At 40.1% G+C, this 17,078-nt stretch overlaps 1 protein-coding gene across 3 annotated transcripts in view; it reads right to left on the minus strand.

Moving 5' to 3' along the window:
* Positions 1-17,078, minus strand: part of PARG (poly(ADP-ribose) glycohydrolase) — a gene marked incomplete at its 5' end in the record, with an annotated part of 97,428 nt that overhangs the window by 43,334 nt on the left and 37,016 nt on the right. For all 3 annotated transcript variants that reach the window (XM_081954410.1, XM_081954409.1, XM_081954408.1), the window contains one exon: positions 14,502-14,576. In XM_081954410.1, the coding sequence (XP_081810536.1) occupies positions 14,502-14,576 (75 nt within the window). The remainder of the gene's footprint in view (positions 1-14,501; positions 14,577-17,078) is intronic.

The raw sequence follows: 17,078 nt of genomic DNA on the forward strand, positions 1-17,078 counted from the left end.
CCCTCTGCTCAAAACCTAAGTGAGCAGAGCTAGGACAAGCAAAACCCTAGTAAGTTCAGAGAAGAACAACTAAGATGATAAAAGTCCTGGAGACTAAACCATATGAAGGATAGCTGCATATTTTAAGTCTGGCTAGTCTAGAGAAAAGAAGAATTACGGGTGACATGATAGTAGAATTCCTTATTTGAGGGGCTGCCCCAAATTATTCTCCAAAGCACCAGAGGGCAGGACAAAAAATAATGGTTGAAAACTAATCAAAGAGAGAAGCAGCTTGGAATTAAGGAGAAGCTTTATGATATTGAGGACAATTAACTGGTGGAACAGCTTGCCTTCAGATATTGTGAGTGCTCCATCACTGGAGATTTTTAAGAAGAGACTGGACAGCCATTTTGCTGCTTGAGCAGGGGGTTAGAAGGCCTCCAAGGTACCATCCAACTCTACTCTATCCTATTCTAAGCCTACATTTACTTTGATAATTATTAATAATGTAATACTTACACATCCTTCCTTTGGCTATGCTGAAAGTTAAAATCCAAGGGCAACGTGAAGAGAGCTTTTCAAAATCGGGAAGGAAAGGGCAGGTAGGAGCAGGCGGAGTTTTAGAAGACTCAAGGAGCACACAGCACAGCGGGGTGGGGGAGAAGAGGAAGGTTGCCTGTAGTTTCATGAAGGTTGCCCAGTTTCATGGGATGAATATTTACAGCAAAATGGCTTCATGGTATTACATATTTATCCTTCAAAACTCCCAGAGCAAGCGGAAGGTGAAGTAAAACCAGAAAATGTTAAAGTGAGGCTGGACAGTCTTTAAATCTAATCCTGAAAAGATCTGAAAACTAATTCTTTTTAGCAAAGTGCAGGTCATCCTCATTCAACGGCAGTAAACAGGACCGAAAAATCTGTTGCTAAGCAACATGGTCATAAGGCGTGATGTCATATGCCTCGGTCCCTGTCTCGTTTGCCCCCATTAAGCGAATCACCCTGGTTTATTAAGTGTGTATTTCATGACAATGACTTCTGACTTCCTGCTGGCTTTCCCACTGACATTGCTTGTCAGAAGCCGGCTGGGAAGATTGCAAATCCCAATCACGGGATTCAATTAGGATCATATGACGTCACACTGGCTGCGGCTACGAGGACTGAGCTGTAAGTAACCCATGTTCAGTGAGGTGCAACTTTGAAGGATTGCTGAATAAGTGTTTGTATAGCGAGGACTAGCTATAAACTCTTTCCACTCTCTTTTTTGGAGTTACAACATAAAATAAATCCACCAGGATAATATATACCGAAAAACCTTCACTATCTTAAAATAAATTTTGATAAGAAAAACACAAATAGAGTGAATGAAGTTGTCTTTGAATGAAGCACTGAAAGAGTTATTATATTGGAATATACAGAGAAGAGCCTCATTAGAAGACAGTGAAATGGAACATTTGACATTTATCAGACTCATAAACTGACACTTGGAAAAGGAAGATGACAGCTGAGATGTGAGTAGTTAATTTGGCACTCTCTAATTTTCTTTCCAGAAGGTAAAATATTTCTCCTGCCAATCCAGGATGACAACAATCTCTCAGGTGTATCGCTCTTGACATGTGAGACTGCCTTTTAATGACTTCAACTGTTTAAGAGACCCAGCAATACCAACTTACTCTCTTTATTAAGTGATATGAAAGTGGCGGTTTTGCTGTTTTCAAAGCAGCGTTGAGGAACTTGTTCTGAGTTCCTTATTTAATTTCCATTTTTCCCCCAAGACACACATTCGGCACTGCTCATAAGCTGTGCAACAAAACGCCCATCTTTCAGATTCATTACAGATCTTTCCAAAATGCAAACCAAGCAATCAGCAACAATGACGCTTCTTCCTCCCCTCCAGGTTTCTTACCTAAATTGACAGTTTAGGAAACTTTAAACCACAAGATGATTAAAATGTGAATAATACACTAGACTTTATTTTTAAATACGTTAGTCTTCGACTTATGACCACAATTGAGTGCAAAATCTCTGTTGCTAAGTGAGACAGTTGAGTGAGTTTTGCCCCATTTTATGACCTTTCTTGCCAGTCGCTACATTCGTCACACTGTTGTTAAGGGAATCTGGCTTTCCCATTGACTTTGCCTGTCAGAAGGTTGCAAAAGGGGATCACGTGACCCCAGGACACTGCGACTGTCATAAATATGAGTCAGTTGTCAAGTGTGTGAATTTTGATCATGTGACCATGGGGATGCTGCAACGGTTGTAAGTGTGAAAAACGGTCATAAGTCATTTTTTTCAATAACGTAACTTCGAACGGTCACTAAACAAAAAAGAGAGTTAGCATAGACAGGGTCCTTCCTTGCCAGGGGATCCCTTGATCCACTTGGTGCCATCCAGGCAATGCCTCTCCTCTTGAGGGTCCGTTCCTTTCCGCCTTCCAGCATGGGGAAATGGGACCCACAGGTCTCCTTCCAGAACTTCTCTGGACTTTTCTCGGTGAACTCTGTGTGCAGATGATGGACGAGGAATACGGGGGAGAAGCTGACGTGCTTTCGACTGAGTTTGCTCAATGGGCCGTTTGGTCTCCAAATGAGCATTTCTGGCAGCAAAGCCTGCTTAATTTCCCCATTAAGCCCTTCCCTTGTTCCTCAGCCGTGCTACCAGACAGATATGGAAGCCAAGGGCAGGCAGTTCACGCAGGGCCTCCTCATCTCTTCTTGGTGCTGCCAGAAAACATCCTTATCAACCAGAGGCCTTACATCATGGACAAAGCATTGGCTGAAGGAGACTCCAAAAAAGGATGACGGGCTCAAAAAAATTCTGAGATAGGGCAGCCTTATTGGTCTGGTCTATAACCAGCTCAGCAGACTAAAATCCAGGAAAAACTTCCTTAGGTCCATGACATGTCCTTTGCTCTAGATCAGTTATGAAAAGATTATTCTGGCACACAACTAATTGATGCCTCCCATTAAGGACGCGGTCCCTGGGACTTCCACTTGTACTTCCGGCGCCCTCGGTAGCCTGATCTGCAAGCTCTGTAGTCAGCTCCAACCTCTCCCTGTCAGAGGGTCCTATTTTGGACCATAGCCCCCCTGAAGGAGGGGGGTGAAGTAAGATGGGACTGCCTGGCAGGTCAAGGAGAGCCGTATCTCTCCTCCCTGACTGGGAAAGCCCCCTCATCTGACAATGAGAAGTAGTGGTAGTCAAAATGGCTGCCATGAAGCCGGGGACAGCCTGAAGACCCAAGACTGTGCTGGAGAGGAGAAAGTGAATGGAGTGTGAGCTGGGTGAGAAAATACTTTTTATTGGAAGTTCACCCCAGAAATCCAAGGGGAAAGCATCTTTAAAGCTTTTTGTTGAAGTTGCGAATGGGCACATAGGAAAGAAAAAAATCTGCTTTTTAAATAATAGAAACTTGGTTCCTCAAAGCTAAAAGAGTGGTATTGAGTGCATTTTAAAAGCAAGAGCGCCATCTGCTGACGAAGAGGGATATATGCAAACTTGGAAATCACTATTAAAAAAACAACTGGAAATATCTGTTAAATACAGACCTATTCTAAGACCACTAGAGATCTGATTATTAACTAAGGACTTCAGTTAAGAGCCCCTGAACATCATTGAATATTATTGAACATATAAGGTAATTTGAAGAGGCATGGATAACCTCCTGGTGAACTCAAACTCTTTGGACTGACTATTGATTAGACATTTAAAATTGTGACTTGGAAGTTTGACTTTCTGAATTAATGAAGTGAGGAGAACTTAAACAGAATAGAGCTTTTTCAAAGCATTGAGAAAATATTTGATCGTATAGACCAAAAATTGGGAAATTTAATGCAAAGAATAACGGACAATGATCAGAACAAAGAAGAAAGAATGGAGCTACCAGAAGAAACAGAGGGGAATGTAGAGAGAAAGCAAGAAGAAGATAACAAGGAGATGTTTTCAAAACGAACGGTAATTAAGGAAACTAAAAAAGGAGGGAAATAATGTAAAAGATTTTAAAAGGGAATGGGAGAAACAAGACGAGAACTGGGGAAAAGACATAGGAGGTGAAATGCATAGTTTTGGAATTAGTGGGAAAAGGTAGAGTTGGGAGGAAAAGTTAGATTGCATAGGCAAATTGAGGGAATAAAAGACCCAAGGGAGGGGGCTGATGCTGCAGCGACACGACTGCACGTAACTCTGAGATCGCCGTCGATATCTCTCCCGCTTGACGGTCCTTCGGGACCTAAACCGTCCCGTAGAGATGGTGATAGTGAAGGGCACATCCTGCTGATCCCAGGGACATCGCAAAGTCCCTGGTTGATCCAGGAAAAGCCTTTTTTTCCAGCGACTGCAAGGCAGCCATTAAAGCTGCTGTGGACAGCTCCAATACAGAAGGGAGAACAGGAGAAAGTGTGTTGTTTTGGGGAGAGGACTTTTATTCACTATTATTTGAGAGAACACCCTAAAAGACTATAATTAAAATTAAAATTGAAGACTGAAGTGGATAAGCGAGTGAAATTAAACCAAAGTCAAGTTGAGTGTCCCTCCCCCCCCCCTTTTTTATTGCTGGAATTTGGCTGGATTTCTACAAACATCTTTTATTTTTAAACGGGACTGGTTTTTTTTCTCTTTCTTTGTCTTTTCCTTTTTAAATTTATTTATTTACTATTACTATTTATTTACTATTTATTGCTTGCAATGTGTTAACCATATTTCCTTTTTGAACTTTCTTTTCTATTTTTATTTTTATTTTTTGAGAATAAGGGAAGTAAGGGAAAGCAAAAGAGAACACTGCCACTGAAGAGGTCTGGAAATATTGTTTTCTTTTTTCTTGTATGAGTGTTTAGAGGAAAATTAAGACCCGGCGTTATACTTCAAGGACTTTGAATTTGTTTATGAAATGATAGTGGAATGAGCATGGAGAATTGTTTATTCAGGTGCTCCTTTGGGATACTATCAGCGTGTGGAGCTTGGGCTTGAAAGAAAGGCTGGAAACGGAAGAAAGAAGTCTGTTGTGATCTTGAAGAGAGAACTGTCAAATTTATCTGAATTCAACATAAGAGTTTGGATCTTACACAGTGGCAGTGTTTTTCTCCTTGTCATTTTTTCCCCACTCCCTTACTTTCCCTCTCATTTAGCCATTGCCAGCTAGTTGAGGCTTGCTGCAAAGAAGCTTGGCTCTTTTCTTTCTTTTTGTTTTTTTAAAGAAGTGTTCCCTTTTTGCCTTTTTCTTCCTATTTTTTGGGATGTATATATAGACACTTATTTTCTTTTTTCCCCTTTTCACTTTTTCCCGTTCTAGGGTTACTTGGGATTATAACTGACAGAAGAATTGGAAGATTTTGTACTTCTCAACTAGATCAACTCTTTGAAAATGAGTAAAAAGATATTGACCATTGGCTCTGCAATACCAACTTCCTCTTCTTCACCGTCGGGAGGACAAAGATCAATACAAAAGATGTTGCAACAGGAAAAGGACAAGGATAAGGAAGTGACACTTCAGACGATTATGCAAGGAATAAAAAAAATTCAAATGAAAACAGAAAATATTGAAAAAAGAATAGAAAAGATAGAACAAAGAGCAGACAGCATTGAACAAAAAACAGGGAAAACAGATGAAAAAAATGAGAATATTCACCAAATGATGATAAAATATGAGGAAAGACGTCAAAAAATTGAAGAAAAAGATGAACAAAGAGAAAGAGAAAATTGGAGATATTGACAGCCGATTGAATGTGCAAACAAACCAGGCAGATGGTTAGCGTACAAATTGAAAAAAGAGAGAGAATCAAGAAAAATACTGCAATTAATGGATGATCAAGGGCAAATTTGTCATGGAAATGAAGAGAAGAAAAACATTATACAAGATTACTATGGGAAATTGTATGAACAAGAGAATATAGAAGAGGGAGGAGCTAAACAGTATTTACAGAAAGTGAACGCCCCAGATACCTAAAGAAACTGAAACGATGTTAGAAGGCAATATAACAATGATGGAGTTAACTGAAGCACTTTAAAACTAAAACAATGGCAAGGCTCCAGGTCCGGATGGATTGCCAGTGGAATTTTATAAGACATTGCAGGAACCGTTGTGTCTCCCACTATTACAAGTTATGAATGAGACTATGTCAAAGATGAGGATACTCAAATCGTGGACAGAAGCATATATTACACTTGTGCTAAAAGAGGAGACCGATCCACTTCAAATTAAGAACTATAGACCTATTTCTCTGCTAAATTCAGATTATATTTGCCTCAATATTGGCAGAACGACTCAAAAAAATACTTAAATAATTTTATTCATCCTGATCAAAATGGGTTTCTACCAAAGAGACAAATTAAAGATAATATGAGAATAATTTTAGACACTTTGGAATATTACGAGGCACATCCTGAAAAACAAATGGCTTTGATGTTCTTAGATGCACATAAAGCCTTTGACAACGTGAGTTGGCGATTTATGTTGTTACAGCTGGAACAGATGGGCTTTTGTAAGAAATTTACCCAAGCCATATAAACTATATACCACAAACAAACAGCAAAGATAATGATAAACGGAGAATTGACACTCTATTGAAATAAGGAAAGGGACAAGACAAGGCTGTCCACTAGCTCCTTTGTTATTTGTCTTAACATTAGAAGTTTTAAATAGAAATATCAAAGAAGAAAAAGACATAAAAGGAATGAAAATTAAAAAGGAAGAATACAAATTGCAAGCATTTGCAGATGACCTGGTCTTCATCTTAGAGGATCCATTAGAAACTGCACCTAAATTGATAGAAAAAAGAGAGGAATATGGAAAAGTAGCAGGTTTGAAAATAAACAAAGACAAAACGAAGATTTTGACAAAGAATATGCTATTAAGACAAAAGGAAGAATTGGCGGAAGTGTTGAAGATTCAAGTCACGAATAAGGTCAAGTACTTGGGGATATATTTGACAGCAAGATGTAGTACACTTAGAGAACAATTACCATAAACTCAAACAGCAGATTGTGACAGATTTGACAAAATGGGAAAATTTACAATTATCAATAATAGGGAGAATAGCTACAATCAAAATGAATATATTACCCAGAATCTTATATTTGTTCCAGACAATTCCAATTAGGTTAGGGAAAGATTATTTTGATGATTTAAAGAAAATAGTGTTGAAGTATTTTTCGCCCTATAAAACGCTCCGGAATATAAGACGCACCCAATTTTAAAGGAGGAAAATCTAGAAAAAAAAGATTCTGAACCAAATACTATAGTAAAATATTTTATATCAACTGTATAAAGTTAACAGCAGTTTAAGAACAATTTTATGTCAACCATGTAACATATTAAGAACTATCTTTACTCTCATTAACAGTCAGAGCAAGAAACAGCAAGAAATCCAGAAATGAAAGAACTGTCAATATTACCAATATGTTCTTCATTTCCCCTCCCCCCTTATATTTCATCTGGTGCTCTCTTATCCAGCCATATTTCATCTAGTGGTCTCATACCCCCTCATATCTCATCTGGTGCTCTCTAACCCCCATATTTCATCTGGTGGTCTCGTAACCCCCTCATATGCATCTGGTTTGAGTGAATGCTGCTGGAAAGGAGATTGTAAAAAGAGATTGTTCCTCTTCCCTTCCCTTCCTCCACCTCCCCCCCCCCAATTTCTCCGGATTCTCAGGAGCCTTAAAGCAGCGCCTCCTTAAACCAAAGCCTCTGAGTAACTGGGAAAGAAAGGCGTGCTTTTCGGGCGGCAGTTTTCGGCAGGTTCCAAGCGCGGCTTTCTTTCCCAGTTACTCAGAGGCTTTGGTATACTCGGCCCTCACCCTCCTCCTCCTGCAAGCGAAAGGTGCCTCAGAGATTCGGGGGGGGGGGGGATGACAGCTCAGGGGAGACAATGGCCACAACAACTTCACTCCCCAGCAATGTGAGGAGCTGCTCAATTTTGGCCTCAATTGTGGTCATAAGTTTTCTTTCTTTGTTTGTTTCTTTCATCTCTCTCTCCCACTTTCTTTTTTTTTCTTTTCTTTTTTCATTTTTTCTGCCTTTCTTTCTCTTTCTCTCTCTTTCTGTTTCTCTGTGTGTCTGTCTGTCTGTGTCTCTCTCTCTGTGTAGCTCTTTGTCTCTCTCTCCCTCCCCCCTCTCTGTCTCTGTCATTCTTTCTGTGTGTCTGTGTCTGTCTCTGTCTCTCTCCTCCCTCCTCCATCTGTCACTCTGTATGTGTGTGTCTGTCTGTCTCTCACTCTCTCACTCTCTCCCTCCCTCTCTATCTCTCTGTGTTTCTCTCTCCTCCCTTCCTCTCTGTCTGTCACTCTGTGTGTATATGTGTGTGTCTGTCTGTCACTCACTCAATCACTCACTCTGTGTGTGTGTGTGTGTGTCTCTCTCTCTCTCTGTGTCTCTGTCTGTCTGTCCCTCTCTCCGTCCCAACTGGAGAACCTTTTCTGTCCCCTTACTAGCCCATTCGGGAAGATGAGGAACGCGAGGGGGATCCCTCCCCCCCCCCGCGGATGGGCTCCGAACCAGCGGAGCCTCGTCCTTCTTTTTAAGCAGGCAGCTATCAGAGAGAAGAAGGCAGCGTGGCTTGTGCAGCAGCGAAGATCGCCTGCTTAAAGATCGCCTGCTTAAAAAGAAGGATGAGGCTCCGCTGGTTCGGAGCCCATCCGCGGGGGGGGAGGGATCCCCCTCGCGTTCCTCATCTTCCCGGATGGGCTAGTAAGGGGACAGAAAAGGTTGTTCTCCAGTTGGGACGGAGAGAGGGACAGACAGACAGACAGAGATCGCCTGGTTAAAAAGGAGGAGGCTTCACTGATCTGGAGCCCATCCAGGAAGACGAGGAATGTGAGGGGGATCTCTCCCCCCGCGGATGGAGCCTCCTCCTTCCAATTGGGGGGATCCATGCAGAGGATTTCTCCCCCACCCCCCAATTGGAAACGAGGTGGCTGTCAAACCAAGGCAGCACCCCCCGCAGAAGGAGGAACAGGAGAGGAGTTCGCGCCAGCCGCTGGCTGGCCAGAGCCCCCCCCCCTGTTGGCTGCTCCCTCCTGAGCCGTGCCCGCGCCCCTGCCCAGCCTGCCTGCTGAGGAGGAGGAGGAGGAGGTGGGGGCGCGTTGCTGAGAAGTGGGCAGGGCAGAGGTGGGCGCAGCGCTGCTGCCCTTGCCCTTAAGGGACATGCTGGCTGGCGTTGCTTCAGGGCGCCCTGACCGCCAGCTCCTCCATGCACAGCCCGTTCCCCCCCCCCAAAAAGACCGTTTTCTTTTTAAAAAACGCCTCTGCAGACGATCTTGAAAACCTGCGAGGTTGCTTTCAGAGGGGAAAGACGGGCAGCTGTGCAAAGGCTTGTTTTAAAGCTGCAGGCTCCAAGGCTGCAGGTGCCCAGGGAGGGCGGCAGGGGCAAATGCTGCCGCCTGCCCCCTCCCAAAGCAACATCGCAGGTTTTCAAGATAGTTCGGACAGGTGTTTTTTAAAAAAAAAACCCTGAAAAAGCCGCAAGATCTGGAGAGAGATCCGGCCAGCCTGAGAAGACATTTCTGAGAAGAGATCTCGCCATTTTTTGCATCGGGGCATGCTGCAAAGGGGGGGGGGGGAAGTGAAGACCTTTTCCAGCTGGCGCAAAGGACTTCCCCAGACTTGCTTTAGTGAATACGGGCCCGCACCTCTACCACCAGCAATCCGGAAAAGGTCTTTGCTCCCTCTCTCTTGCAGCAAGCCCCGATGCAAAAAAAGGCCAAGGACTTGCGAGTGAGTGACAGGGGCGGAGCTTCCGGGTTCATTGACCAACCAGCAGAAACCCACCACTGCCCAGGTGGCTACATTCGGCCTATAAGACACACCCAGATTTTCACCCTCTTTTTTGGAGTAAAAAAGTGCGTCTTATAGGGTGAAAAATACGGTATGTTTGGCAGGGAAAGAAGGCAAGAATAAAATTAAAATTGTTACAAGATGCTAGAATAAGAGGAGGATTTGGCCTACCTAATTGGGAGTTATACTACCAGGCAACAAGCTTGATGTGGGTTAAGGAGTGGATAACATTAAGAAATTCTAGAATACTGATGGACATGATTTGCTGTTGGGATGGCACACTTTCTTATGGTATAAGGGAACTAAAACGCAGGGGTATTTTAGAAGATATTATATACGTGAGGCGTTGCTATTAAATTGGGAAAAGATTAAAAGGCAACATTATTTAAAAATTCCAGTCTGGTTATCAACTATTGAAGCATTTTCATATCCAATAACATACAAAAAGGAACAAACAGTTAGATTTGGTGAACTATTGAATGCAAAGGGTGAACTTAAATGGATGCAAGAACTTGAACAGCAAGGTAAAAAGATGAACTGGTTTTCATACGCGCAAATGCATTCTAGATATGATAAAGATCTTAAAATGGAAGGTTTCCATGATAAAATGACTGAGCTAGATAAAATTTAGATAGGTACTGATGAAAAGGTAATTAAAAAACTGTATGGATACTTATTAGAGGTTACGTTAGAAGAAGAACAAGTTAAAGAATCCATGATTGCTTGGGGGGAAGATTTTTGGATGTGGGATCGATTTAGAGAACTGATAGAAACTGTGGTCCCAAAATTATAAAATGACTATATCAACAGCATATAAAGAAAAAATGTATAAGATGTTTTACAGGTAGTACCTATCCCTGACGAGAATAGCAAGAACGTTCAAGAATAAATCAGAAAAGTGTTGGAAATGTCATCAGATACCTGGTTCATATGTGGTGGATTTGTATAGAAGCTAAAAGATATTGGACTAAAATCCACACTTGGAAAAGATGATACAAAAACATATAGACTTTAAACTAGAAATCTTTTTGTTGGGAATTATACCAGAAACATATAGAGAATTGAAATACTTGATTGTAAATGTATTAACGGCAGCTAGAATTGTATTTGCTAAAAATTGGAAAAATGAGAAAATACCAACGCAGGAGGAAGTTATCTACAAAATAATGGAATGTGCTGAAATGAGTAAATTGATATTTGAAATTAGAGAATAAGAAGATAAACAATTTTATAAAACAAGGATTTATTTTATCAATGGCTGGATAAAAATACATAGAAATGAAAAATATTATAGAATGCTATTAATACAAGAATAATAGAATGATATTGAATATAATATAAAGATATTATTATTATTGGATAGATTGAAGATGATGTAATGAATTATTACAATATAAATGATCCCAATATTAAGTATAGCTTGTTGAAAATGAAGGAATAAATAGTGATAGTCAAACAAATAACACACATTGATAATAATATATATAAACATTTTGGATTTGATAATATGTGTTTTTATATAAATTGCAAGTAATGACTATGGAAAGGATGCACAAAATTTTTGTAACCAATCGACACACTATATGTAATGAAAGATGGCTTTATGTTTTGTGTCTTGTTTGTCTACGTCTGTTTAAAAAAAAAATTACAAAAAAAAAAGACCCAAGGGACAAATATGGGAGGAAAACTAAAAAAGAAAATAAGATTAAATGATCAGATGCGGGTACGAGATGAAGGATAAGAGAAAATAGAGTAAAGTAATAATTTTATGAAGATATTTCAATGTGCATTAATACCAGAGTTGTACAGGTTGGATTATTATTTTAGCAGTGTGACAGATATCAGGAATATATTGTAACATAAATGGATATAAAGAATGGGAAAAATAGACTTTGAATGACTGTACTACTAAATATGTATAAAAATATTAATACCAGTGGAACTTAAGGGGCGATTAGGGAAATATATATAAATATATACAAAACAAATATATATTAATCTAAACATGTGCATTAATAGAATTATATGGATTAAAGAACTGGAAAGAACATGTTGTTATGTTGTCTTATTCTACTGCACTAAAAAGAGAGGGAAGTCAATGCTTTTCTTTTTTTTTCTCTCTCTCTCCCTTTTCCCTTGCACTTTTTCCTATTCTCTTTTTCCTCCTTTCCCTTCCCGTCATTTTCATTTTTGTTTGTATTTTATATTTTGATAAACTAATAAAAAAACTTTGTTACTGAAAACAATATTTGAACTTTCAACCATGCTGTCAATTTAGAGTTACCCCATGATAAAGATGGGTGAACGGTAATGTTAATTTATTAATACATTTAGTAACGCATTTAATGAATAAATAACATTTAACCTTTCACAATTGGGGAACAAAATTATCTGAGAAAGACAAGAGCTCCCTCTTCTGTCGTTTTTTTTTTTTTTAATTAACAGAAAACGGAGAGAGCTGTGTCTTATACAGATCATGTTCTCTTAAAATAAAATTCAGGGCATCTTAATTATAAAGTCTGAAAACAACACATGGGCTTTGTGGCTCGGAGAAGGGGGGGGAAATCAGAAATGTGGCATTTTTGTACACCTCTAAAGGGCCAGCAGCTAGAAAGGGCAGGAAAAGATGGAGATTTATTGTGGTTCCTTTTGTCTATGGAGATTTTCAATCGTACAGGTCAGAATTGTCCTCTCAAAGGGGCGCGCTTTTTTTTTTTTTCATTTTCAAAACAGCAAGAATCTCCTGCATTGGGCAGCCCTTGCTAATTTGTTAATTAATGAAATAATTAAAAGAAAAATTAAACAGCCCAACAGCCCTTTAAGCTCTCTGGGTAGTTTACACTAATGAGGTGAACCGCAAGGTAAAATAACCAGAACTGTAACTAACAGCAAAAATAAACCAGAATTGTAATTCAAAACTTGCCTGGAGTTACCAAACTAACTGTGTTTTGAATTGTGATAGAACAAGCAGTGTATAAAAATCAAGACTTCAACATGCAAGAAACATTAATTAATGCGATAGGCAAAAAATAAGCAACCGCAACAAAACAGGCCCAGTTTACTTGCGTAAGTTATCTCTCTCCTCTTCCGTTTTTACTTCTCAAAAACAGTAACCGTGAGAGTCTTAGTGGATGATCATTTGAATATGAGCGAGCCATGTGCAACAGCAGCCAAAAAAGCTAATACAATCCTGGGTTGTACAAACACAGGCAGAGAATCAAGATCACGTGAAGTATTAGTACAGCTTTATAAAACCCTATTAAGATCATATCTTGAATACTGCAACCAATTTTGGTCACCACACTATAAAAAAAATGTTGAGACTTTTGGAAAAGTTCAGAGAAGAGCAACTAAGATGATCAAAGGCCTCGAGACTAAAACTTATGAAGAATGGCTGCAGGATTTGGGTCTGGCTCGTCCAACCCCCTGCTCAGACAGGAAACCCCATACCATTCCAGACAAATGGATGTCCAATCTCTTCTCAAAAAGCCTCCAGGGATGGAGCAATCACAACTTCTGGAGGCAAGTCCTTCCACCGGTTCACTGTCCTCACTGTCTCCCTAGATCCAGGTTGTTGTCTTCTTGATTAGTGGCATGCCTTCACTGATCTGGTCAATTTTATCGCATCAAATCCCCAATCCTTTGATTCTTTTTTTTTTGAAAGCCAGATGATAGAACACATGCACAGTTGGATATTCTGCCTAAATATGCTGCTGGAATCAATTCTCTGTGATGGTATTTGCGTTCTGAGAATAACCTGAGCAATACCCTTTGCAGAAAAGCATTGGTGAGGCAATGCAGCCAAACTAGAGAACTGCCTATGCTCTTCATCATCTCCTTATAGCGGCCTGTACTGTGTGAGGCTATGGCTGGTTCCTTCCTGAGGGGCCAAGCACCCCAGCCATAAATCCCGAGGGCTCTTGTCAATGACTGAGACAGAGCTAGGCTGCAGAGTCAAATGAAAGAGCGCCTGGGCTCCTTCTCACCTTCTCCCGTCTCTTATTTACGACTGGAATAATCAGGGTCAGGCTCTCTGCCCGTTCATCAGAAAGCGCTAAGGGACAATGGCACTTAAGGATTAATTATTGCTATTCCCAGAGGGAGCATTTAAAAAAAAAGACCCGTTAATTGGAAAGAAAAAGAGGTCACAGGGGGTCCTCCATTTACATTCATTCGTTTAGTGACTGTTCTAAGTTACAACAGGGGGGAAAAAGGAACGTTGACTATTTTTCATATGACCATTACCGCATCCCCTGGTCACATGATCAAAATTCAGAATGGCTTGTCTTATGACGGTCACAAAGCCCCGGGGTCATGAGGTCCCCTTTTGCGACCTTCTGACAAGCAAAGTCAATGGGGAAGCCAGATTCACTTAACCGTTGTGTTACATACTAAACAACTGCAGTGATTCACTTAACAATTGTGGAAAGAAAGGTCATAAAATGGGGAAACACTCACTTAACAACTATCTTGCTTAAGAACAGAAATGTTGGGCTCAATTGTGGCCGTAAATCAAGGATTACCTATATGTTCACAGAGTACTAAAATACACACTCACACAGAGATAAGATTTCTTCCGATTTTTCTTTGACCTCTGTGAATTCCCCACTAGGCACATTCAGTTAACTACAAGTATATATAAAATAGAATTAATGAAAACATACCCATTCAAATCACATTCAACGATAGAAAGCAGTATTTGAATTATTATTATTGGGGGTTTTTTTGCATGCTTCTGGGTCATTTTTTTTATTACCTTATCGCAAAATTCAGTAAGGGCTGTGAAGTCCCATTTCTTGGCATAGGTGATATTATACCTGAGGACGCCTTCCTACAAGGTAAAAATATAGCAAAGCATTAGCAAAGGGAAAAAGGAGCTTTGAATCAACTGCACCCTCTGCTGGCCAAGTGCTACTTAGCAGAAGATGTAATGGCACCACATGCCCGCAGAAAAATATACGTATATCCCAAAATAATGGATAAGAGTGAAAATCTCTCCCCACTTCCATTCCTATCTTCAGGGCTTGAAGGGGATTGAACAAAATTGCCCCTTGCGATCTCCCTTTCAGCCCGCTTTCTTGTTTTTGGGTTTTAAGGACAGAAATAGGTACGGGAAACTTTAGCACCTCCCAGACCTTCCAAACTGCCTGAAAAAGTAGAAATTTAGAAATGTGTTTTTGGAATCTTGGGAAGGATGCAAATAAGAACAAAAAGGCATTTATTTCAATCCCCACTTTTAAATCCCACCCAAAGTTAAATTGAAAAAAAAATGAATTTCACTGAATTAGTCTTGGAGTACTGGGTGGTCACAACCTTTGATCTCTTCCTCCCTCCCCTGCCTTTACTATTTTTACAAACAACTCAAGACAGGGAACATATCCAACAGACTTTCCTCCTCCAATTTTTTCCTGCAACAAACACCACCCTGTGAGGTGGGTTGAGCTGAGAGAAAGGGACTGGCCCAAAGTCACCCAGATGGCTTTTATAGGTAAGGCAGGACTTGAACTCAGCCTCTCTTGCTTTTTAGCTCGATGACTTAACTACTAGACCAAACTGGCAGTCCTATATGCATGTCGAGATGTTGCAATATTAAAAAATAAGCAAATTTCTGAGCAATCAGTTAGTATTGATTAGCTGTCTCTTAAATTATTGTCATTTTTTCCTCCACCTTTAAGGCTGATTGAATAAAGGAACTGAATGTGACAGTGTATCGACTCTCTGATCAACTCTCCCAGTAACATTTTGGCTGCTTAGTTGTTGCAATGGCACCATTCTTCGGCTACCCACGTCCGCCATTAATCTCTGGGCCATTTTTCATGTTAGGGAATCCAGCCACACTGCCAGACGTTCATCTCACTGTGAAGCGTGAGGTCATTCGCCTGAGCTCCTCCCCTTTATCAATCTCTCAAGTCAGCCCCCCCCCTTTAAACAGCAATTTTGTCATATTAAGGCCAGCCAGTTCTCTCGATGGATTAGGTGACAGCTTAGAAGAATAAGCACTGAGATGTGAGTGTGGGTGATCAATTCCAGCTTTCAGATTCATTTTTATCACCTGCCTGCTCGGAATGCAAGCAGCGATGAAGCGGAGGGGTGGGCTTCATTACATTGGCCGCCACTGTGTGAGTGCAAAAGCCATAGCTACAAATAATGAAACCTTTGACCACAAGAAATCCAATCTATGTTTGAGGTAATGTGCAGAGTAACCTTGTGGTAGGGTGGGTGGTCAATAAAATTAATATTAATAATAATAACAACAACAACACAATCTGGTCTCTAGTAAAGTGTCTTCTAGCTATCAGTCAAGTCTGAGCCCATTTAGGAGGAGACTGAGGTTTTTTTTGCATAGATTAAGTTGCCAAATTATTGTTACAACTAGGGCTGTGAATTTGTTGAATTTCTGCTCCTTGAAGCCAAAAAGAAAAAAAAAATCTGATCCCTGAAAGGGGAAACTGAAATATTAACCCCCTCTCCAGCTTCTAAGGAACTTTTCAATCACAGAAGTCCAAAACTTAAGAGAGAGAGAGATGCTAACTGCGCATGTAAGCTGGACCTTAAACCAGTCTTAAGCCTGAAACTAGCATATAGTCCAAATTAGCTCTTGAACTGGTGTAAACCAATTCACTTGGAATAATTCTAAATGGAGAATATCCTCTCCTGACTCAAAACAGATAGAAGGAGGGAGGGAGGGAAGGAAGGAAGGAAAACAGAACAAGAATTTGAGAAGATCCAGAAGGAAATAATACCTGTAACTGGCATTGCAGATAAAGTTAAAGCATTATAGTTAGGATATATCAAGAAATTGTGATGAAATTATATGCATAAGTACTATTTTAATTCCTTCAAGGGAAGAAATACTTAGACCAGAACATAGTTCTGGTAACTAACTACAGCCCGCAAATATTTTTAATGTATAATGTCTGTCTCTCTTTCTTAACACTGACTTTTTAAAATTATGAAAAAATCACTGGGTTCCACAAAAAAAGTCAGTCTTTTAATAAGAAACTGTATTTCCTTATCCCAAATGATGAATTGTAACTATAACCATCCCTATGATGAGCAATAAGTCAATTGCCACAATTACAGTCAGGTCCAGAAATATTGGGACATCGACACAATTCTAACATCTTTGGTCTATACACCACCACAATGGAGTTGGAATGAAACAAACACAATGTGTACAAGTAGAATGGTGGTCTTATTTACAGATTCAATCAAGGTTTGCACAGGATAGGAAGAAGGAAGGTATTGCCAAACATTACACAATTTAGATAAACTTATGATACAGACAGAAAACAGACTGATCAAAGTGTTGTATAGATTCTTGTTGGAATAT

The sequence above is a fragment of the Natrix helvetica genome (assembly GCF_964273705.1).
Source record: "Natrix helvetica genome assembly, chromosome: 5".
Lineage (NCBI taxonomy): Eukaryota > Metazoa > Chordata > Lepidosauria > Squamata > Natricidae > Natrix > Natrix helvetica.